The 25330-nt window shown below is 39.6% G+C and overlaps 1 protein-coding gene across 3 annotated transcripts in view; it reads left to right on the top strand.

Annotated features, from left to right (window-relative positions):
- The window catches only part of ADAMTSL1 (ADAMTS like 1), a 173889-nt gene that overhangs the window by 139903 nt on the left and 8656 nt on the right, over positions 1-25330 (top strand). For all 3 annotated transcript variants that reach the window (XM_069880687.1, XM_069880686.1, XM_069880688.1), the window contains 5 exons: positions 1603-1731; positions 9879-10058; positions 11858-11992; positions 21873-22073; positions 22915-23095. In XM_069880687.1, coding sequence (XP_069736788.1) covers positions 1603-1731; positions 9879-10058; positions 11858-11992; positions 21873-22073; positions 22915-23095 — 826 coding nt within the window. The remainder of the gene's footprint in view (positions 1-1602; positions 1732-9878; positions 10059-11857; positions 11993-21872; positions 22074-22914; positions 23096-25330) is intronic.

Below are 25330 nucleotides of genomic sequence, written 5' to 3'. Positions count from 1 at the left end.
CTGATTAGTTTAACACATGCATGGAAAAAAATAGAGAGTGGGATATAATTCCATTTCTGTCAATGGTTTGCTCCTCATTTGTGGGTTGAGCAGCTAACAGATTTTTAATCTTTTGATGAGAATGTGGAAGCCAGTCAGGAGAATAAAAGGCTGGCAGATTTTCTTTCTTTTCTTTAGAGATTGTCACAAAGCATTAAAACTTCTGGAGGTATTTCAAAAATAAAATGCAGTATTATTTCTCTTAAGCATTAGATGCACCAGAAGAAGATTCTGTTTTTTAAAAAAAGCACCTGATATAACAGGAATTCAGATGAAAGACATCTTTTAAAAGCCCTGGAAATACATCTATAAAGAGCAATTTGTAGTTAAAGCTGAATTAAATTTTCAGGACTCTTCATAAGCTCAATGAAACTAAATTATTTTTCTCTCCTTCATCTTTTCTTCCTTGGTCACCTCCACATTAACACATAAATGAAGCCAGTAGTAGACATAAGCCTAAACCTTCAGCTTCTGGAAGCTGGTATCTGAACCTGGTAACTGACAATTTATTTACAGGGGGGAAAAAATGTATTTATAGATTATTGAGGTAAAGATGAGTTTGGAAATACAACACTCAGTCAAAAATACCCAGGTCTCATACCATTTAAATCAATTTTGTCATATTCTGCCCCTTCTGCTAGTATCCTACCTGCAGAGCATTTTAGCCAGGCGCTGCCTTAACCAAGCTCTGTCAACTCCAGTTTCATTCCCCTCTCTCAGAGCTAAGCCCCAATATTACTGAGCTGTTTTTTGTCATGTAGGCATACCTTTGCAGTGCCCCTGCAAAAGGAGTTTCAGAAGGCTCTCCGAACCCTGAGGGTGGATAACTCCACAGCTAATCTCACACAAACAGGCACAACAGCAGGGAAACACCTGACACACTTGCTCAGTGTCAGTGATGTTGGAAGGACTCTGAAAACAATTTGAAAAGTTTGTTATGGAGGCAAAGCAGGTGTCTTTGTCACATGTAAACAATGTTAATGCCTCATATTGTTAGTACAGGCTTTAGATAAAACCAAACAAGGCTATGTGACAGAAAGGAGCTTGTTTACGTTTCTCATCTTCTTACACTACTGATTATGAGAAAACATTCTGGTTATGGTCTGGTCTTCCCAATCCCAATGTTTCCACTTTAGGTTAAAGAAAGCATGATTGTTGTGTCAAATACTATTGATATACCTGTATCCATCACTCAGGCTTATTTTTCCTATGTTCAGCCTTTAGCAAAGGGTGGTATTTTGGCTGCCATACCAGGCAAACATCTTGCTACAGCTCCAATTGTACTGGTGTTTATTGATTCAGCTGGTTCTCATCTGTGTCCATATGGCTTTACTGCTATTCTGCCTCTGCTCTAAGCATGTTTTTTTCATTTTGCAAGACAGCTTTTCCAATGGAATTTGGTAACACTATAATGTTGTAAAGAGCAGGTGGCCTCATATTCCAGCATTTTCACTTATCCACCTGTCCTGTGTAGGTACTTTTTATACAGAGTGCCCCAGACCGACTGTCCCATATGAGTCCAGTGTACTTCATCTGACAAATTGTGGTTCTTCTTTTATACAGGAAAGCCACTGATAAAAACATCAAGAGCTACTGTGATCAACACTGAGTCGCCTGCTGTCACTGTTGATATTGGAAGCACAGTGAAAACAGTCCAGAGAGTAAATGTTACCATTAGCTGCCAGGTTGCAGGTGAGCAATTACTTGGTCTCCCATGGAGGTACCTTTGGCTATAAATTTCTGCAGGGTTCTTTACTAAATTGATACCTCCAGGTCCAGCTGTGTGAAACTATAAGATATTCCTAAGACTTAGAGAAACTTTATAGTTTCCATCAATTCCTAGCAGAGAAATTGTCCTCATTTTACCAATACCAGCAGCTTATGGCAGCTTAAGAAAATTGGTCTGGGACAATAAGACAGGCATCTTTGTTAGAGTTACACAGTGCAGTGTGTACTGATACACATTCCTACCTGTTGGGGATGTTTGGTGAGAATATACAAGCACATATGGGCTCATTTCCTCATTTATGGGGGTTTCAAAGTCTACTCCAGTTAGTTCCTCCTTTTCCCACCAAGCTCTGGTTTGGTTTTTTTTTAAAATTAGGGGCATGTTAGCATACTCTTTTTCAGATTTTTCTTTTTTTCATCTTGTGAGTGCAGGAATTCAGAGGAATTATGCTGAAACAGAGTTTTCCCTGAAACTGTTTTCCAGCCAGAAACTCAATGCCCTTCAGTCTTACAACAGCAGTTTTCCTCTTTCCACTGGTGACCAAAAGTTTGACCTTATCTGCGTGTTGCAATCCTACAGCTGTTTGTGCGATTGGGTTTGGTATGGGGGGATAGGAGAGGAGAGGGAGCTGGGAAATACCTAAAGATCCAGGGACAGACCTTTGATTCATTATACTCTCATGCTTAGCATGAGGGGGAATGGTTTATAAAACACAGTGAGCTGTGCTGAGTGTTAACACAAATATCTGCAGTGGAGACTTGTATGGACCCTTGCTTTAGCTTCTTGTCTTTAACAGCTACTTCAGATGATTCTGAGTAAGCACTTGCACTACAAATACACTTACATCCTGCCTTTTTTTACACTTCCTGCCTACTTTAGGCACTTGGTGGTTGTCAGTTTTCTTACTTAAAGTTCAGCCAACCACACCCCAATGCAAATTCTTAAGTGAAAAGAGTACTTGGCTCAAGTTTCACTATTCAGTCATATGTCCTTCAGCAAAGCATACACAGTAGCTGTGAAAACACTATGCTAGTATGACAATTTATTAATTACTGTCTCTAGGATTAATGAAGGAAAAATACAGTAGAATCTTTCCTAGTGGTTCATGAAGGAGTGAATTCAGAATTCTGTTGCCCTCTCAACATGGACTCTAGGCACTCTCTTACAATCAGACTGATGGCCAGTCTGATTCAAGCAAGGAAGTGAAAGCTGTATTCTTTTCCTCAGGCCCCTGCCTGGCCACCTGCACTGACAGTGTGTGAAATAGACTAAGCAGTATATGAACATAAATTATTTGGGGTTTCTTCATCTGGGTTCCCTCAGCTGCAGCTGGAGAGGTTCCACAAACATAGAGAATGATTGCCCATTTAAGAAGTTCAGCCATTCCTCCTCAGTATAAAGATATCATGACAAGAACAGGGTTGCCTATTGCATGAAATGAAGCAACGTTGCCATAGTTCTTACAGCATCAGAAAACCACAGGAGGAGAGCACAGCATGGAGAGGGGCGCAGATTCAGTGTCTTTTCTAGGAGGAAAATAATCTCTGGCAATTCTGTGAAACCTGCCTACTGGGACGATGCATACCCACAATGCAAAATTTTATCAGTGTCACAGCAGAATCACTGTCCTGTCTCCCAGAAGAAGGCTTTTTGCTGTCTAGTAGCATTACTATATGTTGGATTCTTCTGTGATACGGAAGAAATTTACTTAAATCATAATTTTCATTGTGGGTGTTCAACTTCTGCTTCTGCCTCCACAGAAAATGTCAACTATATTTCCCACGAGAGATTAATACTGTTGAAATTAGGACAAAGTCATAAACCACAAGCTGTGATGTTACACTGGGGATAAGAGGGTGAGTTATGAGGGCAGAAATATTTCATAGGCATTAGAATTGTATTTTCATACAAATAGTGTTGATAATTCAACAGCAATTAAAAAAAAAGCAACATATGAGTAGAGATCCGAGAAGAGAGTGTTTTCTATCAGCTGTCTCACCTATGCCTGGAAAATATAAGATCTCATAAAAGCTGTTAAAAAGTGTGACAATAAAGTAATTTTCCTTCTAGTGTAAGTACAATTTGTTTTGTTTCAGCTTCAGGGTTGTGGTTATCCAAACAGTTAATATATTATTGAGCATTCTGCTTAGAAGGATCAATTGTAAGAAGATTAGTAACATGGATTCAGTCAGAAACATGATTTCAGTCAGAAAATGTGCCATATCCTAGAGACTTCTTCAGCACAGATGAACTTTACACCTAAGCAGATTGCCAGAGTTCCCCAGAATGCATTAACACTGAAATGGCCTTCAGCTCTAAGTAACTGAGTGTGCAGTGGTTAATGCAATAACATCTGATAATAAAGAAGAAATTAGATTGTGAGAATGAAGTGAATATAATTACAAAGCAAACTAATATATCCAAAAATTACGTGAAGGCTTATCTAGATGAAGAAACTCTTCACACAGCTTTTTAAAGCTATAGTCTTTTTCCTTCTAGTACTTTACCTCTAGTCATTTCAGGATGCCCTGACCCAGCACAGCAACTGAGAGTTGTTCCAGAACAGATTTTGATGTGTTATAGTCTCACCACTGTGCTGTATGGTCTGTGGTATAGGACCCTTCATGTATTGGATTTTTTATCTTGGCTCATATAAAGACATGTCTTTATTGAGAGTCAGCAGGACAGGAGAATAAATATTTATAAGAGAAATATTAATTCTAAGGATCAGTTATAATTTTTTCTAAAGCTGCCTTTGCTGTCAAGGGACAGTAATATACACTTGCTGCTGATAGGTGCTGATAAGGCTGGAGAAGGCTTCTTAAAAACAAGACAGAATGAAAGAGAACATTACTGGAGCTTAGGGATTAATTTTGTATTTCTCTTTAACTTCTTATGAAAGGCATAAGCACTGTCAAAATCTATGTTCTGAGCTGAAACTACAGATATGAGCAGTGAGACAGGGGAAAACAAAATCATTCTGGATGCATTAGAGTCTTACTGGCCCCTGATATGAATTATGTCAAGATGAAATACAATTTTGCTTATACCACAAAGATGATGATGTGGTTTTGTTCAAGCTTGAAAATCGTCCTTATTCCACTTGACTTAACTTCCCCAATTCGTCTATAGAGGTGAGAGAATATGTTTTTTAAACATAGATGATTGTGGGCAATCGCAGACTTCTTCAAAACCAATCCTAAGGGAACTCCCACCCAAAAGTCACTCAGTCCTCTAGATGCCTGTGACTTGCAGCTGGAGGATTTTCTCCAAGCTTCAGAAAGTCAGCAGAGTTTCTGATGTAGGCAATTTGATTACTGCAGGCAATTTCACTTCTAAGTGGGATGTGGAGGCAGTTCGAATCACATCAGTATTCCTGAGAAACTTTCTGTTGACTTCAGCATTTAAACTGCGCAGAAATTTATTCAGGTATGAGAACCCTCAGTCAGTCTGGCCTGAACTGTTACTGAAAATTCAGTTGGACACTGAAAGAAGGAACAAATTCTAGAACTTCGTTCCTGAGGCATTTGTCCATGTTATCCTTCAGGCCATAAGACTCCTAACAGAGGCATCTGCCTGTGAAGTGTCATGTACCATTAATCATGATTGAGTCGGAAGAAGTTCAGAAAAGTAACTTAAAATATATTACCATCTTTCCCTGTATAGCCTTCTCTCGCTGATGTTTCAGCTTGCAGCTTTTTTCAACTTCCCTAAATAGTCATTTTGGCTGTATTTCATCTATGTGGCGGAGGCTATATTTTTTACCTTGCACTATGATTTGTTCATCAGCTATACCAGATTCTGACACACAAGTCTGTTTCAAGAACATTGTGGCATTGGAAACAAGTCACCACTGCTAGATCCTTGTAATGCTATGCTTTCTTTCACCAAAAGCTCCTGGTTTAATAAGATTATCTTGACTGGCATGCACAGTTCCGTTTGCCGTACATTCCAGGTAACTTTTCTGTGCTGTATAGATGTGGAGAGGAGAGCTGAAGATGAGTAGAGTTAAATAACTATTTACCACCTAAAGTCTTGCCAGCCCTGCAAAGTGTGTTTTATTTCCAGCTAGCACTTCTCAGACTTTCAGTCCCTGTATGATAGTTTCTGCAGGGCAAACACACTCCCCGCTTTGTCCTCAACCAGTTACAATTACCCAACAAAACTGATTTAAATACGCTTGCTACCCCTTGTGGCAATGCCGAGCAACGACATATTTGCTTATTCCTGTGCTGGCTCTCCAATTCCTGTATTGAGGTTTATGTATGTCCCTAAAAGTGGTAGAACAAAGGAAAACTAAGCTGCTGCTCGTTGGTGTATACTACTTATCTTCCCTAAACCAAACTGTAGGAACAGCCCTACAGGTTAGTTTCAAATAATCTCCTGTTAGTGCAGAAACTTCACGTTAAAGACAGAGGAAGAACGCAGTTTGTAGACCAGCAATCAGAAAAATATTTTTGTAGAGCTCATGGATATTTTTCAGGTGCAGTGCACCTTTCCTAGACTCAACAGTAGTACCACAGGAGTAAGGGGCCTTGCCTTTAACCCTGTTACTTCCTCTGTTAGTGAAGAGTGTAGAAGAGGAATCTGGCTTTCTGGAGTAAAGCTGTCTTGAGCAGCTGTATGCAAGAAGCAAATGATTTTTACCTGTCTACATATATTTATTTAAATATTTTACTTGAGTTTCTGCTCTTCATGATTGTGGTCATGTGAAATCCCCATTGTCCCATCCCTTTCCCTTGTTATTCACCCTTCTCAGTACTCCTTATCCCTTCCTCTTCTCCAACTATTTGCACTTACCTTCCTTTATTTTCAAGGAAAACTTGAAAACTCTACCCGATTCTAGTCTTCAAAACAGAGAAAGGTGCTGGTCTCTGTTTGGAATTTGAGAATGTTTTGTCATTTTATAATCTTGTGATTGTTTATTTCTTGATACTTCCATGCCTAAGTGTGGGAATATCCATGTGTGCTGTAAGTAGCTTAGACTCCAAGAGAGATTGGATCATCACTTTGGTAGGGTGGCATCAAGAGAACTGCTGGGATGCGAGTGATTTTCCGTCTCAGGGTTTGCAGACGTGGAATAGTCTCCATTTTCTCTCCTTTGCCCTCTAGACACCACCTTTCAAACCTCCTTTCCCCACAGTGGAAACATAATAAACACACAGGCTTAAGTAAGCTCAAAGACTGGGATTGTTTGCTGTCCAGTGGTTGTCTGAGTCCTCTGAGGACTCTGTATGGATACTCTGTAAAAAAATCAGAGTGTTGTTTTAAGTGGTAGTTGGCCCACCCATGCCACATAGGTCAAAGAGTAGCAGCCAGATGGAGAGCTGTGTACTGATCCTATCCTAGCAGGGGTTGTCAGAAACAGGCCAATAGCCCATCATTCTAAAAAAGCTGGTTTGTAAGCAACACAAACCTTTGGAAAACAGTATCATAGACAATAATGATTATCTGTCTACGTATGCCATTAAGGGTCCAGATTAGCATATGCTATTTACCCTTAGCCAAAGGTGAGAAAAACCTTGCAGTTTTTTACAGGCTGCTCTCTGCCAAATGTGAATCAGCCCTTACAGAACTTCAGTTTTTCTTCCTGGCTTCCAAGCTCATTTCAGATGTCTTGGCAAAGTCACCAGGTGACTCTGAGAGAGGTCTAAGTGTTTAATAGTAAGAACAGTTGTTCTCTGGGTACCCAGGCCCCTGAGCTGGAAGACAGGGAGCAGAATGGAGCCCCCATAATCATAGAGGAAATGGTTAGTGACTGGCTGCACCACTTACAGGTGCACAAGTGTGTGGGACCAGATGAGATCCACCCAAGAGAACTGAAGGAACTGGCAGAAATGCTCACCAAGCCACTCTATCATTTTTCAGTAGTTCTGGCTAGCTGGAGGCATCCCAGTCAACTGGAGATTAGCAAATGTGATGCCCATGTACAAGAAGGGCCAAAAGGAGGATCTGGGGAACTGCAGGCCTATCAGCCTGTTCTCAGTGCCAGAAAGGTTATATCATCTTGGGTGCCATCACACAGCACTTGCAGGATAACCAGATGATCAACCCCAGTCAGCATGGGTTTATTAAAGGCAGGTCCTGCTTAACTAACCTGATTTTCTTCTATAACAAGGTGATTTGCTTAATAAATAAGGGAAAATGTGTGGATATTGTCTACCTGGATTTTAGTAAAGAATTTGGCACCATTTCCCACAGCATTATTGTGGAAAAATTGGCTTATTATGTCTTGGATGGGTATAATCTTCTCTGAGTAAAAAAATGGCTGGATGTCTAGGCCCAGAGATTTGTGAAGAATGGAGTTAAATCCAGTTGTCAGCCAGTCATAAGTGGTGTTCCCCAGGGCTCAGTGTTGAGGCTGGTTCTGTTTAACATCTTTATCAGTGATGTGGACAAGGAGATTCAGTGCACCTTCAGTACTTTCCCAGATGACATCAAGTTGGGTGCGAGTGCCAATCTGCTTGTGGGAAGGAAGGCTTTATGAAGGGGTCTGGATGGGCTAGATCAATGGGCCAACACCAGCTGCATGGGGTTCAGCAAGGCTAAGTGTTGGATCCTGCAACAACCCCATGGAACGGTATAGGCTTGGGGAAGAGTGGATGGAAAGCTGACTGGTGGAAAAGACCTGAGGGTGTTGGTCAGTAGCCAGCAGTGTGCCCAGGTGGCCACCAAGCCCAATAGCATCCTGGCCTGTATCAGAAATGGTGTGGCCATAAGGACTAGAGAAGTGATCATCCCCCTGTACTTGGCACTGCTGAGGTCACATCTCAAATACTGTGTTCAGATTTACCCCCCTCACGACAAGAAAGACATTGAGGTGGTGGAGTGTGTCCAAAGAAGGGCAGCAAAGCTGGCGAAGGGGCTGGGGCACAAGTGTTATGAGAAGTGGCTGAGAAAAGGATGCTGAGGGGAGACCTTATTGCTCTTTACAACTACCTGAAAGTAGGTTGTAGTGAGGGGTGTGTCAGTCTCTTCTCCCAGGTAAACAGTGGTAGAACAAGAGGAAATGGCCTCAAATTGTGCCAGGGGAGATTTAAAATAGATGTTAGGAAATACTACTTCACAGAAGGGGTTATCAAGTACTGGAACAGGCTGTCCAGGGAAGTGGTTGAATCACCACCCCTGAAGTATTTAAAAGACATGCAGATGTGGGACTTAGAAACATGGTTTAGTGGTGGATTTGTTAGTACTAGGTTAAGGGCTAGACTCAATGATCTCAAAGGTCTCTTCCAAACTAAACTTCCCTGTGATCCTGTAATTTCCTCCCAGACACAGCTCCATGGGTCTACCCCATCTATTGAGACTTCCAATACTATTTCACGTAAATCAATATTTTAGTAGTCAGTGACACTAAATTACTCAATCTGATATGCATTTAAATTGAGGTAGAAATCCCTATGTCAAGGAAATACTATCTACCGCAAGACCAGAGCTCTTGGCAGGTACACATCAGAACCCATTCCTACAAGAGGATGCCCAACAGAGTAAGTAGACCTAGAACAGAAAAGAAGGCAATTCTTCCTATAGCGGGTTATGAATCTGTAACAGTTTGTTTTCTGAAGACTCCTGGTGTAACAAGAGAAACTGCTTTCCAGAGGATGTAGATGTTAATTGTTTGCATAATTTCAAAAAGGAATGTTGGATTACTTAATAAAAGTTCATGGAGGGCTCCTAGATGTGCAGAAACTACTTGTGGCTCAGAGACATCCTGAGCTGAAATTAGTGGGGGGCTTTGAGAGACAGTAGCTCGTGGCTTATTCCAGAGATAAGGTACTAGGCTAGATTAAACTTAGTTCTTATATAATAGATGCTTGGTTTTAAGAGTTATGAATTCAAAGTTCACTTGTACAGTTCTGGGACACTAAAAGGGAAGACCTGCATTCAGTTTTAACTCTCCTGCACTATCTCAGAGGGATCTAAGAAATTTAAAGGCTGGCGGTATGAAAGAGTTGTCTGACATGTTTATACTACAAAAAATATAACTTGAAAATTACATTAAAATCTTGTTTAAATTGTTCTATCGTAGCAATTTTGTCTGTACCAGCACAAGCACTGTTTAGCAACCACAATATCTTACTTGTGCGATGTTTTGTCAATGTTTTTCCAGGTGTTCCTGAAGCAGAGGTTACTTGGTTTAAGAACAAGGTCAAGCTGTCCTCTGCTCACCATCTGCACGATGGGTTGCTGCTAATTGCAAATGTTTCTCAGTCAGACCAGGGCTTGTACTCTTGCAAGGCAGCCAATCTTCGTGGGGAGGTAACTGAAAGCTCACAGCTCTTGGTTCTTGGTAAGTCCAGAGTATTGCAGAAGTTGCAATGTGGCTGCTGATCTAGCCTGCAAAGCTAATCAGAGGATGTGGAAAGAGGGAATGGTGTACAGGTAGTTCTGTTCAAAGATAAGAAGCAGTCTGCATTTGTGTTCTGGGCAGTATCACCTGAAACAAAGTGATGCTAAAAGGAAGATAAGGAGAAAATGTCTAAGCACAGAGACTACACCTTCCAGTCCGGAGATATTCACTTCCATTCTTTCAGGCTTACTAGCTAAGAAAAGCATTTATTGATCATTTCTTAAAGTAGCTCTCTTGAAATTAGAATGATGCCATTTTCTCCCCTATGAAGTGCTCTGCCTCTGCTGAGCAGCCTTTGCATAAGTGGCTGTGTGATACTGACCCATTTCACACCTACCAGGTGCATAAACCCAATGTGCTTTTAAAAAGCACTTCCCAAGTTCAGCGAAGGGTGAAGTTTACTTTTTCTTGCATTTCTAAACAACAGACAAAGCCTGGTTGCGTGACTTGAATAGACAATGCCATCTGTGAAGTATGGGTGGAAGTGTTACCTGATGGTAACTGGATGTGTGGGAAAGGGCTTTCCTTTCCTAGTAACTCATCTTCTATCATTTCTCCATGCCTAACAGATCAATCATCCAGCCAGACTTCAGAAGGCTTCCATGCATTTGATAGTGAACTGTCAAATTTTGAAACCTAGTCCCTGTTATTGGTGCAACACCATTAAAACATCTCTTGCATCTTATCTTTCATGACTAGAGTGAGCACAGATACCATGGATGATGTGATGCAGCTTCCAGAGGAAGTTTAAAAGTGAGATTTCTCGATTTCACAGACAACACTAATGAATGTTTACATGATTTCCCTGTGAATCCAAACTGCCTCTAGAAGCTCAGTTTGAAAAAAACTGAAGAAAAATAATTAGCTGGGTTTCAACCTATAGATAAAAACTCCTACATGATCTTTAAATCCTTTTCTGATCTTTATAAATTGATTCCTTTTAAAAGATGGAATGTTACTGTGAGTTATGCAAGCTGCTTATGTTTGGTGGCAAATTATATTTTTAGTTCCTTGGTAGAAAGAAATATTTCAAGGATCCATGACTGGTACTTCTAATGCTGAGTGTGATCAGCAATAGAAAGCTTGTTTACTGTGTGCCATCATCTAATTGGAAGAGGATTAAGCCACCATTCAGTTAAATCAAATATCCCATCATTTCCTTGGTAAATAGAATTGGGAATGCTAGGCAACACAATTTTTAAAATAGCATTATGGTTAGTATAGACTTACCCTCTTGAGCTCAAAACCCTTAGTCCTTCGGAGCTCTGCCTAAGTATATCATGGGGTTTGGCAGGGTTGTAAGCACATTTAATCTAGGCTTGATCAAGGTTGCAGCAGAGATTAAAAAGTTTTCCACTGACTACCATGGACATTTGATTCAACTTCTGTGTTGTATAAATTTGCTGTTTCATACGAGCTGCTGTATCTCGTGATACCATGTACCTTCATTACATGAGAAAGCAGTCAACCAGAATGCCATGGCAGCCTTCAGAGATAATTTCATTTATTTGTGGTCGTACTGATCCAGATGTTATTTTAATAGTTTCTCTAGTGCCTTATGTAACATGAGGCAGAGCACACCTTCAGTAGTTACCCGAAGTTGCTTAGACTACTTCTCTGAATTGGTAATATTGCGGCACAGCAAATAATGCAGTAGTAGCTGGTGGCAATTTTTATGTCCCTGAGATGTTTGCTGCTATAGTCCTGCTCATTCCCTTGCTCTCCTAATCTGTTACCAGAGGCTCCACGCCCTCTTTCTTACCTAGAAGATTTGACAGCAATGCTTTCCAGTGCTGGGACCAGCATTCATTCAGTGCTGGCATCTCCTTCAGGATCAAAAATGACCATCATTCCAGGGAGATCTGCTCTCATAGGTACGTCAAGTGCTTTAAGATTTGTTTTTAAACTAAAAAGGATTTAGAGTTTAGGTTACAGTTACACATCTGGTTACCCACTACAACTTTGTATCCAGTTATCCCGCCGTGGAGCACTGGAACGAGACACATCAAACTGACATCCATTGTCAGTCATAATCACTGCCAAACTGTTCTCAGAACTCAGAAACTTGTTTAGAAAAAGGACGTCCTCTTATTAGTGCAAAGCCTCAAAGCTGCATGCAGTCTCTGTTGTGCCACACTTTATAACACCCTCTAAGAAGTCTTTGCTTTCAGGGGCTGGCAATCTCACTCAACGCAAGTTGTGGCAAACTGGTGTACCAGTTGATCCAAAAGAAGAAATGGTTGTGATTCTGTTTTTCTTTTCCTTCTGCATTTGTATACTAGTCTTTCCATATATCTGCTATTTATATTGTCTATCCTTCTTCTTTAGACCCTTTTCTAGACATATTTTTCTCGTGCTAGGTCTGTGTTTCACTCTGTTCATTTTATTCCTCTTTAGTATCAGATAACCAATGTCTGCACCAAGTTATATAAGGGGATAGTCCTCAATAAAGAACTTTTCTTCTTTTCATCATTTTCTGCCTTCCATACAGGTTTCTTCTGTTTACACTGCAAGTTCTGTCATGTGCTGCAGACTCCTTTCAGATCAATGGACACAATTTCTTTGCAAAGAGACTCTCACCCCTTTCAAAAGTTGTTTATTTCAAAATTTCTTTTCTCATGCTGATCTTGAGCCATTAACTGTGAAGCTCAGACAGGCAAACAGCTTCTCTAAGGACTTTGGCTAATGGCATATGATGCAATATTGTCAAGTCCTCCAGTTTCAGAATGATCTTCTATCTTTCTAGAAGTAAGGATCTGAAAATTTTAGTAAAGGGTGTGTAGCTGGCCTGAGTGGTTTTAGTTCTGGTCACTGTGCCTTCCAAAACATTATTTTTTCACAGTTAGTATTAATTTTAAGTTTTTTATTTTAACAGTGGAGGCTTTCTATTTATGTTTTTAGTTTTGTATGGTTTATTTTTCCCCAATGGTAACATCTGCATATGTTTGCAATGGCTTTTAGAGTGCAGCTCTGGATTACCTTTCTACTTGCACAAAAAATTGCAATTAATTACTCCTTAGTGAGGGAAATATCTGAAGGTATTTATTAGCATTGAATAAATAATTCTGAGTATGGTTTTATTGTATTCACTGTTGTAGGACTGGGTCACTCTCCTGTTTAATCCATTTTCTCTCAGGTTTCCAAAAAGAGGTCTTCAGTAGTTGTAGGGAATTTTTGTTGTTTGAAAGCAGCAATTGAACGACAAAGGTTGTTCTGCACTGCCTGTAGATAATCATCTCTCAATTAATTTCTTTTTGTCATGTAACACTGTATGTTAACGTTCCACTTCAGGGGCAAGGAAACTCCATGAATTTTAATAGCGAAGTAGCAAACCAGTTTCATTCTTGAGGCATCAACTTCACTGGAGTTTTACTGACCTAATTTTGTGGCATGTTGTTATTAAAAATTAAGACAACTTCCTGAGAGATTTTTTCTAATGGAAAATCTGGATAGAATAGGCTGTCCGATCAATTAGGAAGCTACAGTCCAGTGGGCTGCGTCATGTTTTATCATCGAAACAAATATACGAGGCATTCACCTTCAATGTATGTTACTTAAATATATTGTCTGTAGTTATTCAGAAGAATTTGGATATGGTCCAAAAAGAAATTAATCTGTCAGATTTTTTTGTTTAGATCTACATTTAGTTCACTCTGAACACTGATATTGGTACGGATTACAAGACTCTATATTTACTCCCAAATTTAGTGTCCCCACTGCCTTCCAGTGCAGTGGCTAAGTTTATTATGGACTACTGTGATACCTTCAAAATAAACTTTTTCTTGAAATATTGCTGTATTGGAAAGAAGATCTGCGTATGTTTCTAAGAAACAGCTGCAAACACCTATTTGGGAACAACTTGTTTACTTGTAAACTTGTGACTCTTGTCTGTGTACCCTGTCCACAACATACTCTACAAGCTGTCATCTAATTCCTTCTGTTTTGTCACTTAGTCAATTTATTTTAATCCTGTTTTCTTTCGTCATTGATTATGTTGGGGTGTTCACTCCACATGCTGTGAATGGCCCATATAACATTTAGTATATAAATTACAATGTATAAGGTGCCTTGTCAGTGGTACTGCTGACAGGCACTACCATCTCTTGTGACCTAGAAGTCATTGAGTTAGACTTGGTATTTGGAAATCTAAAGATATGAGGATCTGTTGAGTAGAGAAGGAAAACAGCAACAGAGTGAAGCGTGAAGCAAAAGAGTGATAAGTAAGCTTCTGGTAAAGTTTGTGTTTTAAAGGATTTAAAAGACACCAAAGGTGAAATATTATGTCAGAAACCTGAATAAATTCAGGTATGGATTTGCCAGAGTTTAAAAAAACCAGGAGTCAGAACTTCTTTAAACGCTGATTTTGTGCCTTTAAACAAAAAAAAAAAAACCAGAAAATATTAGCAGCCAAACAGAACATTAAAGTTGCAGATAAGAACTTGTTTGGAAATTAACAGCTGTATAAAATACAACAATTAACAGGCAGAGCTGAAAGTAGAGAACTGAAGCCTTCACATTATCATACATGATATGAACTTTCTTTTACAAAGTGGCATTGTGCAATGCTTCCAAAATCATTTCAGCCATTTGAAACAACTTGGCCTCTGGAGTCAGCTCCTGTGGACTCCTTCTTCATAATGTTTAGAGGGTTTGCTGAAAAGAAAGGGCAGGGCAATAACACAAATATCTGGTCTGGAGGTCTTCCTTTTCTTTGTTAAGGGTGATTTAATAGTCCTTTGTGTGCCTTCACTATAGAAGTAGAGGAAAAGATCTTTTAAAGACGTATGCCCTGCCCAATGCAGTCAACAATGTTCTTACTTTTATTTCTAGTGATTTCAGTCGAGATTTCAGTTAGCTTTCTAGGTCCAACTCATTATCTGGTTAGATAGTGTGATGTAGATAGTGGCTTACACAGATGGATGCTTACCCTGCTTCTTCACAACTGTTGGAAGTATGCGTAGAGTACTGCAGACCAGCCCTCACATCTTTTGGCAGGCTGTGTAGTAGACACTTCTGTGTTATCGGAAGATCTCACATCTGACAGACAGGATTTCCCTCAAAGCAGAACCTAAAGGGAGCTTGGGGATGTTTCTGGGTTTTACAGTAGTGCAAACTGAAAATCAGTGGTGACCAACAGACTGTCATGCACTTTCTGATGTCCTTGGTTCATGGTAGGCACACAAGAAGACTTTATATAACACATACTGATGAATGAATAAATTTCTGAAATGACAACATTTATATTTCTTTGGAAAATTTTCACGTTAGATCTTATGTGGGGACGTGGTTAAGTGGTGGACTTGGCAATGTTAGGTTTAAAATTGAACCTGATGATCTTAAAGGTCTTTTCCAACTAAACCATTCTGTGATTCTGTAATCTTAGTAATATTTCTTTCTTTGAGAGATTTTAAATTTTTAATAGTTTTCCTGAATGTTTGTAATCAAAGTATTATGAGAAATTCTGCCTTTTTCCTATCAAAGAAATTCTGTTGTTTGTCACCTGTTTTGTGGGTTTTTTTAAATTTTTAACAATATTCATTAACATTTATTTTCAATAAGTCCTGATTACCTTTAGAACTATCTTTATGAGGTAAGACAACATCCTAACCTGACATATACTCAGTAGGGTTTCTTTTATCTATCACAGAATCACCAGGTTGGAAGAGACCCACAGGATCATTGAGTCCGACCATTTCTATGAAATACTAAACTGTGCCCCTCAGCGCCTCGTCCACCCATGCCTTAAACACTTCCAGGGAAGTTGACTTAACCACCTCCCTGGGCAGCCTGTTCCAGTGCCCAATGACCCTTTCTGTGAAAAATTTTTTCCTAATGTTCAGCCTAAATCTCCCCTGGAGGAGCTTGAGGCCATTCCCTCTTGTCCTGTCCCCTCTCACTTGGGAGAAGAGGCCAGCACCCTCCTCTCCACAACCTCCTTTCAGGTAATTGTAGAGAGCAATGAGGTCTCCCCTCAGCCTCCTCTTCTCCAGGTTAAACAACCCCAGCTCTCTCAGCCGTTCCTCATAAGGCCTAATAATGCCACAGGTATTGCTGAATTTCTTTTTGCATAAGTCCCTGGATGCATTTCTGTGAATCTTGAGCTTTGTCTGTGCTAATTTTGGCAGTACTGAAGTTGTAGGACTCAGTGTTCCTGACTTCTAACACTCAAGCAGAAAAGGCTTAGTACCTGTCAAGAATACTTGTTTTCATTTGAGTTCAAGCTTGTGCTTGTTGTTTCGTGTATTTGAAGACAGTTCAGTGAGAAGGTCTAAAGATCATACAAATCCTAATGGATATTCACTACTGTTTCTGAAATTTATTGTGAAGTTATTGGAAACCTCAGGAGACTTGTCAATAGATACAAAATATGATATAAAAATATCTCCTTATCTCAGCACAGAAGAATGCTGTAACTATTGCAGTTATGTTGCATAGTGAAAGCTGAAGGTTTAAAGACTTTGACTTATATATATAAATTGTATTTAAGTGTAGATTCCTGTAGGAACATTGGAAGAAATGTCAGAAATTAATACTTCTCGGAATATGGAAATGTCGGAGTACCTATAAAATGTGAACACACTTTGACTGCTTGTAACAGCGTAGTGTTTCTTGGCATCTGTTGCTTTGTTTAAGTATTTGGTTGCAAATGAGCTCTTTGAGTTGCATGGGAAATGTCTGTGAAAACATTTAATATTTTTTTTCCCAAAAGCTTTCAGTTTATGTCCCACTTGTTTTTCAGAAATGTTTTCGGATTTCTGAAAACATAATGTGCACTTGAGGATATGCATATTGCAGGAAAGGGTATTACTGCATTGTACATTGTATAAAATTAAATGAAAAGTTTGAACTTCATTTGGGAGGCAGCTAAGGGAAGGTATGTGTCTTTATTTTATAAATCAGTACAAACTCATGAATTTGAAGATAAATGGAAGCACAAACAGTTAAGATAGCTGGGATCTGAAATGAACAGAAAATCTAGCTCTTGTTTGGCACAGTGTAAGCCATATGCAATGTCTTTAAAAATGTAAGACATCCAAGAAAATTTAAATAGTCAGGTAATGGTAGCTACTGTATTTGAAATTAAGTATTGAAATAATGGTAGCTGTTGTGTATAGCTGCAATAAATATTTCTAAGGCTCACTGTATCCTGATGAAATATTCACATTTGGGGAAAAAAAATAGCAGTAATTTTTTTTTACCAAAAGAGCAGATGCCATCACTATCTAAATTATGGGCCTTTAGTCTGGTTTTATTCTTTGGATTAAATGAATGCAATGCAAATCCTGGAGCACAATGTTTTTTCCTAGGGAATCTGAAGATATGAGTGAACCTGTGGGTTACCTAAGCCTAGGTAATTATGTGGAATCTGGTTTCCATCCCTCCTATCTCTCAGACTATATATTCTCAAGCTTCTTCACTGGGAACCTGCTGTCATCCCCAACTTAGAACTCTGAATTTTCACTTCTCCAGGCTATGTTACATATGTTAAATCTTGTGTATTTAGCAAAAAAAATCCCTATTTGTAGGACATACTGATAATGACTTTAATGACTTTAAAGTTAGATGATAAAGTATACAGAAATGTACAGTCACTAGAAAAAAAAAAAGTTGCCCTGTATTTGTTGAGTTCTTCCTGATAACTTCCCTATCAAATTTACTGATTTCACAAATCAGAACATGATTTTACTGTCTGCCAGCACTGCAGACACAGTCCTTAGAAGCAGATTTCTTTCTGGTTTTATACAGTATCCCCAGTGACCACAGAGTTAGAGCAGCTTAGCTGCCGATTTCACTGCTTCTTCAGCGGATGAAAAGCTGGACTACAAATTCCTATTCTGCAGACACCAATGTTATTTAGCAATGAAGCTGTTTTTAAAACAAAATAATAACAAAAAACATTAACTTAAAAGGTACAAAGGATTCCTGTTACCAAAACCAGTATTTCCCTCTCATTTTTCTATATATCCCCCTCATTCTCTAGTAGAGTCGCTTAGATGCCCAAAGGAGCTCCCAGAAAGTACAACAGGAAAATGTAATCATGGTAGCCACTTTGACTGCAACAGGCAACCTTCTGAGTTTGAATAAATCACTTATTCTGAAAGGACCAACTGCCTAAGAGCCAAGGCCTGAAGTTCAGAAGGTTTTTCAGTCTTTTTTTTTTTTTCCCCAGAGGTGACCACTTCAAGTCTGTGGCTAGTGTTTGCCTACGTGCAGATATAAGGGTTATCTAGATGAGGCACTGAACAGAAACAGCATAGAACTTTTCGAATGTTCTGGGGTCCATTATAGTGAGTGCTGTGCCAATGACTGCATTTGGGGAAGAAACAGATCATATAGATGGGCTGATACCATGGTCAGGACCAAACTGTTTCAGCAGAGTCAAAGAAGTTAGTCCTGCAATGGCTTGCTATGTATCTTGCCTTTGAGCCATAACATCTGTAAATATAGGGTGCATACTTGTTCAAAGTCAGTGTGAAAAGCCGTAAATTACCCAGATGAACACAACTGATCTCACCAGTACAGATTTCTTACATTGTTTGGTGATATGATCAAGAGCAAGTGTACATCTATCTTCTTGAAACACATGTTTTCCTTTACTTCCTTCTGTCCTTCCCCTCTCTACTATGACGCTGCTCCTAGTTTTCCTAGGTTTTGGGAATCACTGTTTTATTAAAATTGGAAGCAGAAATACAGAAAAGTTTACAGTCTGCACAGAGTCAGCAAAGAAGACTCATGAGTAATTATGACTAAAGCAGCATCTGTGCCCCCTAAGGAAAAAGAGTGGATAGGAGTCAGATAAAACCATGACTATCTGCTCTAGAGTAAATATTAGGGGAGTTTTCAAATATTGTGTGGTTTCTGGCCTGCTGACAAAACTAAATATCCATTCTAAGTTTTGAAGCACCCTCTTCCTCTGTGTTGAATATCAAATAGCTTTCCCAAATGTCTGAAGCACTTTGTTAATAGGACAGAAGCTACAGCCTCTCTGGAGGAAGCAGCACTGGCTTTCCTGCACCTATCTGCCCTTCACCTCCTCTGCTCTGCATTTATTATTTTCCTGCCACCACATGAAGTTTCCTGAGCTGCTGATATCTCAGGATGTAGCAAGTTTATGTTGACTTAAGAAATACAGGAAGACTTCTACCATGGCACTGATCATTGCAAATTGGCCTGGTAATCATGTTAGGTGCTAGATCTTGCTGTATTTTGTTGAACAGTTTTTGCTGTACTGTTCATTCCTTGCTCTGTGCACCTTTTCTGATTGTTATTTTTCTGACATAAATGTACTTGAACAGTTAACCTGGAGCTGTAGCATTGGTGGCACAGAAGTTTATACCGAAGTGCTCTCCTTTTCCATTTTCGGCATACATGGAATAAACCCATCAGAGTTAGCACAGGAGGTCATTTGAGCATGCTGTATCCAGTCTCATAGGCTTTCATTTCATGATTTACCACTAGTGACTGTTTTCATTCTGACCCTTATTAATACAAGGTTCTTGACCTTTAGGGTTCCTGTTATTGGAGTAATCTTTAGAAAACTCTATTATTACAAGAGCTTGAAAATTCCTTTGCTTTTTTAATGGGCCTGCCATGTGGCTGTGTATTTAGGACCATTTTTTACAACCTCTGTAGGGCAGGGAATAGGCCTACCTGAATTTTTGTTGAATATAGTGTAAGTTTACAATGCTATGTAAGTGATACCTAACAACAACAGCATGACTAGCATTGGGTAACAAATTTAGATATTTCAAGGACTGTTTAAAAAACATGTTGTATGTTTAGTATAGTAAGTTTCAACTGCTCCTTTGGAGCCATAATAGTTATTTAAAATACCTTCTTTTAATTTTAAGTGCTACTGTTATCAGCTGAATTGAACTATTTCAAGAATTCCTTAATACATAGTTTTCTTTGTCTAGTGTAAATTCATGTTCAGTTGACCTCTTTTAAACTACCAAAAATAAAGGCTATATTTACTTTAAAATTAGTTCTTTTGGGGATGTTCAGGATCACGTTACCTTTATAAGTTTTTTTTCATGCAGTATATTAAAGCTCTGAGAAGTAATTTGCATAGGAGCCTGAGTTAAGCATGTGTTTAAGTTTTCATTTTGTACTATATTTAAAAATCTTTCCACATAAGACAAAGCTGTGGCTTCTCTACATTTTGTTCCAAGCATTTTGTTCTTCTTTTTTCCTTAATATTTTTTCTGTTTTTAAAGCATACTTTAACTCTTTGAATGTAGAGATTAGGGTGGAAATACTGACAGTTTTCAAATCCTTTAGCCGCATTTTATTTATAGCTTTAACTCAGTGTATTGTGGTCTGTCACTGTTTTCTGTCAGAGTTCAGTGGAATACATACAGAATTTTTTTGGCTTGCCTTATTTCATTTTTAATGTAACTAATAATCCTGCTGCCAAGTCCCTTCTTTCCTCCTTTGCCAGGCATTTCAGATAGTAGTTGGCGATCATCTTTCATCTCCCAGTTTTGCGTTTGGACAGGTACATGTCTGCGACTTACAGAGACAGGGGCATAGGCCTTACGGTTTGTAAGCCTAGCTGAAGTTTTCTGTGAACTTTCTGTCCTACATTTATTGTACTCTGTGATGTCCTGAAAGATGCAGTCCCTAAGTAAAAAGGATGCTTGCTTTTTACACATCCAGCCTTTTTTGTTGTTGTTCCGAAGTATTTTAAACTAATGCATCACAGAAGTTTGCCTGTACTATGAAGATTAATCACTGATGAATAGCGAGAATGTAGAACTGAACTTCAAGGTAAAAGCATTTATTTGAACACTAATACCAATGGATCTGCCATATATTTTTTTACTCGTATTACAAACTGTACTTAGCACATGCAAAATTCAATTGATGTTTTCACTGTTGTTTTCCATACAGTTCTGTTGATTTAAGGTATTGGGCTGCTAGAAAAATGAATCATTGAATCAACCACCTTTGCACTAGTTCTTTTCCTGTTATTCAAGTCTGCAAGCGAGAGTGATGCATGCTTTGTATTTTGATTTCTTAGCATTAGCATAGTCACCAAGAGTCTTTCTGCCACTATAGTCATACAGAAAGTGCTGTGGAGGCATAATGGGGAGCTGAATTTGGCCTGCACTGTGCATTTATTCTTTCCTCTCAATAAATTATTAGCGTTGCTGTGAAATGGTGGTCGTCTCTTTCAAAATACTCCCTTGTTATCCTTGAAATATTAACATTTTCTCTACTAAAAGATGTATTTTGTATTAGATTTTTGGTTTTGTCTCCAGCTTTCACGCATCTGTGACTCATCCTAGCTTTGAATTAATTAAAAGTCACAGTACACTTTGGTTGGGAGGCTGAAGGCAGTATTTTCTTTCTCTACTTAATAAGGGCTGAAGGAGAAAGACACTCTCATGCCAGAGCTTTCGCTGGTCAGAACTAGTCACAGCTTATGCTCTTTGAGAGTATGCTGGGTATGTAACCTCCCTATCCCGCTTCCCTCAATAGTGAAATGAGGATGATCCAAAATAATGGGGACCTTGGAAGGCTCAATATAAATATTTACAGACTGATCTGAGATTTTCATATGGCTGATTAAACTGGCTTTGGGATAATTTTTTTTCAGCTGCTGAGAAGGTACCCATTACTACAGCGTTCCTAGGTTTTTATTACAAGAAAATGGGGAAACTTTTTCCCCAGTTTTGACCATTTCAAAGCGAGTAATTTTACAGCAAATTCAGTACTCAGCAGGTTTCTTTCATGTCCCTGAATTTTTAGGTTGTGCTGTGGATGGTCATCCAACTCCAAATATCACCTGGCTTTATTCTGGTGAGCCTCTCCGTCTGGAGCATCAGCTCCTGGCAGCAGGCCGGATTCTTCAGATACTCAGTGTCAGTGATGCTCTTCATGGTGAATTCAGCTGCCTTGCTCAGAATGAGGCTGGCTCACTCACACAAAAAACATCCCTGGCTATACAAGGTAACTTTTCAGTTTCAGTTCTGCTGCCCTGTGAAGCTTTTGCCATGGACTTCCCAGCACTGCCTGGACTTCTCCTATATGAAGCCAGAACTGTCATGCACAGCAGGAAATAGATGTTTTGATGTTTTATTGCCATGGATATAGATTTGCAGGGCTATTGGGTACTTTGCATTGTCTTTGGTTTTACTTTACCAGAATGACACCTGATAGTTCTGCCTTGCTGAGCTTAAAACACACCTTACTGATTCAAGCTATACTTATACTTGTTGAATCTGGACAATTTACTTGTCCAGGAATTCAAGGCAGAGGTGTCACAGTCTGAACTCCAAAAATAAGAACTCTCTCTGTTAATTTGCTGAAGTCAGTGTTTCACAAATTCTTCTTGCTTGAAAACACTTCAAAAAAATGCTGCAGCTGTTATATTTCTCCTAGAAATAAGCTGAAGGTGATAAAGCCACAGAACAGAGCAGCTGGTAACTGCAGTTAACCACATCTTCACTAAATCACACCCCTTCAAAAACCTAGATGCACTGTCCTGCCTTAGTGGCATCTGGCTTTACTTAACTGATCTACTATGTCATTCACTTTCCATGCTCAATATTTCTAAGCAACAAAAAATTGTGTTTCTTACACTAAAGACAGTCAGTGGCTTACATCAGCTGGAATTATGTTCCTTCTTTGTTTATTGCCTGGTGCCTTGTAGGTGTTAGTATCTCCCCTTCACATGAGACATCAGGTCCAAATATTTCATTGTGAAGAACATCCCTGACTCTTTCTTTTCTAAGAGTCTCCTCCTGGTGGTTGATGAGTGTTAACATGTCTCTCCCACACTTTTTGGCAGACTACTGGTGGTCAGTGGACAAGCTGATGGCTTGTTCAGCTTCCTGCGGCCACAAAGGGGTACAGCTGCCCCAGCTGAGGTGCTTACTGGATGGGGCCGAAGTCAACATATCCTACTGCAAAGAGAAGCCTAAGCCAGCCCTGCAGCCTATTGCATGCAACAGGAGAGACTGCCCTTCACGGTTTGTCTGTGTTACGTTAAAATGTCCTACATGCTTTTGAGATGCACTTGAAGAGTCCTTTGCACTGGACATCATGTCCAGCCTCTGTGGTGCCTGTCTGGAGAAATGTCCTAGCTAAAAGGGAATTTGTGAGTGCTTAACCCAAAAGGTTGGAAATTTGTAGTAAAATTTGTGGAAAACATTGACAGTACATGGTAGAAAGACAATTTACTCCTTCAGTATTTAGATTAGAAAATAATAGAGAGGCCGTTGCCTACTCTTTATTAACAAATTTTACAGCTTGAGTTGTCTTGGGTGATTCCAGTCTCACCCTAAGCTGGATCTAGATACCATGCCTCTTCTAAGCTCAGTACATACAAGAATTTCATCACCCAAGAACTGTAGGGTCATGGGTTTCTTTGTGTTCCACATGGCCTCATACCAACATGTCCCAACAGTATAACAGAGAAGAGGCTAGCTCTAGCAGTTTTTTGGGGGGTGTGTTCTGAGTTCTTGTATTATCCTGAGTTTCAGTATGGATGGGACTGTAGCTGCAAAGTATTCCCTCAGCAGAGTAGAAAGAGCTTTTGTGAAATGGGCACATACCACCAGATCTAGTGGGCATGAAGGGAAGTCAAACTGAGTTCTGCCTTCTTTTGAAGATTGCTGACTTGTGGTTTCCTCAGGATTGTAACTCTCTACCCTATAATCCTCTGTTTTCCAGTTTCTGATAAATACAGTGGAGCCAGGACATCTTGAAAGAGTTCTGACTACATTTCCATCTTCCCCTGCTACTTCTTGCCCACAGAAAGCACCTTTTCTTCTTTGGCACTATTTGGTACAAAGAAGAATACATCCTGAGTGCCTATCCAGGGAGTAGGTTCAGTGTTATATGCCCTGTAGCGTAAAAATTTCCTACTTCTGTAATTCAGTGGCTCCTTAGCTGAGATGTGTAAACGTGCTTTTCCATACTTTTCTGAGTTTTTACTCCCTCCTCTCCCTTATTTCCACTGTGGGTGTGGTGTATTTCAGTATACAAGCAGTTAAAAGTAGTCAGGATCTCAGGAGCAATTTAGTGCTTCTCTCACTCAACAGTGATTTGGGTCTGGTGTTAAAAAAGAAAGTCTAAGCAGAGGCAAGGAGAGGTGCTAAGTAACCTGATGAGAAGTAAGTGGCCAAATTTACCATGCTTGTTGTGTCTTGGGTATATGGCAAGGTTCTGCTTAATTACCTTTTAAAATATATTCCTACTGCTCTTTGCAGGCAAATGTTTTCTGAGTTGCCAGCTGAGTCATAAGAATGAAACAAAGAGAGTTTTGATGAAATATGAAACACCCTCATTAGCAGCAGTTTTCCTTGGTGAAGGCAGTAAATTCTGTGGGAATAATTATGTCTTTTTATACCTACCCTGAACAATAAGGCAACCCACAATCCTCCCCCAGCTGCTGAGAAACTGCTGAGATGTAAGCTCGGAAATAAAAGTTGATTGAAATGCAGAGCAGAGCTTTATGAGGGGTGCAGAAACTTCAGATTCAAACTCCACAAACTGCATGACAAAAAGTAGCAGTGTTTTTGCTTTCTGTGTGGGGAGTGTGTTTGTTCTTATACTTGTGTGATCATGGGAGGTAATCTGCAGAAGACTGAGGAACAGCAATGAGTGCCTCTCCATGGGACTGGAGAATGCCTGTTTTGTAAAGTAATCATAAACTGCTTGTGAGTGAAGTGATAGGCAATAACACACAAAGTCCTGTCATGTAATCTGAAACTCTATGAAGCAACCTGCTGACTTGACCATAAAACTCTTCAGGAAACTAGTAATAGGTTCCATCTTTCCTGTTCTTACCTACCTCCTTCCCAAATCCAAATGTTCAAGTGTTTCACTTAATTATATAGAATCATAGAATGGCTTGGGTTGGAAAGGACCTTAAAAATCATCCAGTTCTAACCTCCCTGCCATGAGTAGGGACACCTCCGACTAGATCAGGCTGCCCAAGGCCCCATCCAGCCTGGCTTTGAACACCTCCAGGGAGGGACCAGCCACGACTTCCCTGGGAAACCTGTTCCACTGCCTCACCACTCTCATCTGAAAGAATTTCTTCCTAATGTTTAATCTAAATCTTCCCCCCTCCAGTTTAAAGCCATTCACTCTCGTCCTGTCACTACATGCCCTTATAAAAAAAGTCCCTGTGCAGCCTTATTGTAGCCCCCCTTCAGGTACTGGAAGGCCAGTATAAGGTCTCCTGGAGTCTTCTTTTC

Source organism: Phaenicophaeus curvirostris, chromosome Z, assembly GCF_032191515.1.
Source record: "Phaenicophaeus curvirostris isolate KB17595 chromosome Z, BPBGC_Pcur_1.0, whole genome shotgun sequence".
Classification (NCBI taxonomy): Eukaryota; Metazoa; Chordata; class Aves; order Cuculiformes; family Cuculidae; genus Phaenicophaeus; species Phaenicophaeus curvirostris.
The sequence above is the reverse complement of the archived record's forward strand: the minus strand, read 5'-3'. Positions and strand labels throughout refer to the sequence as shown.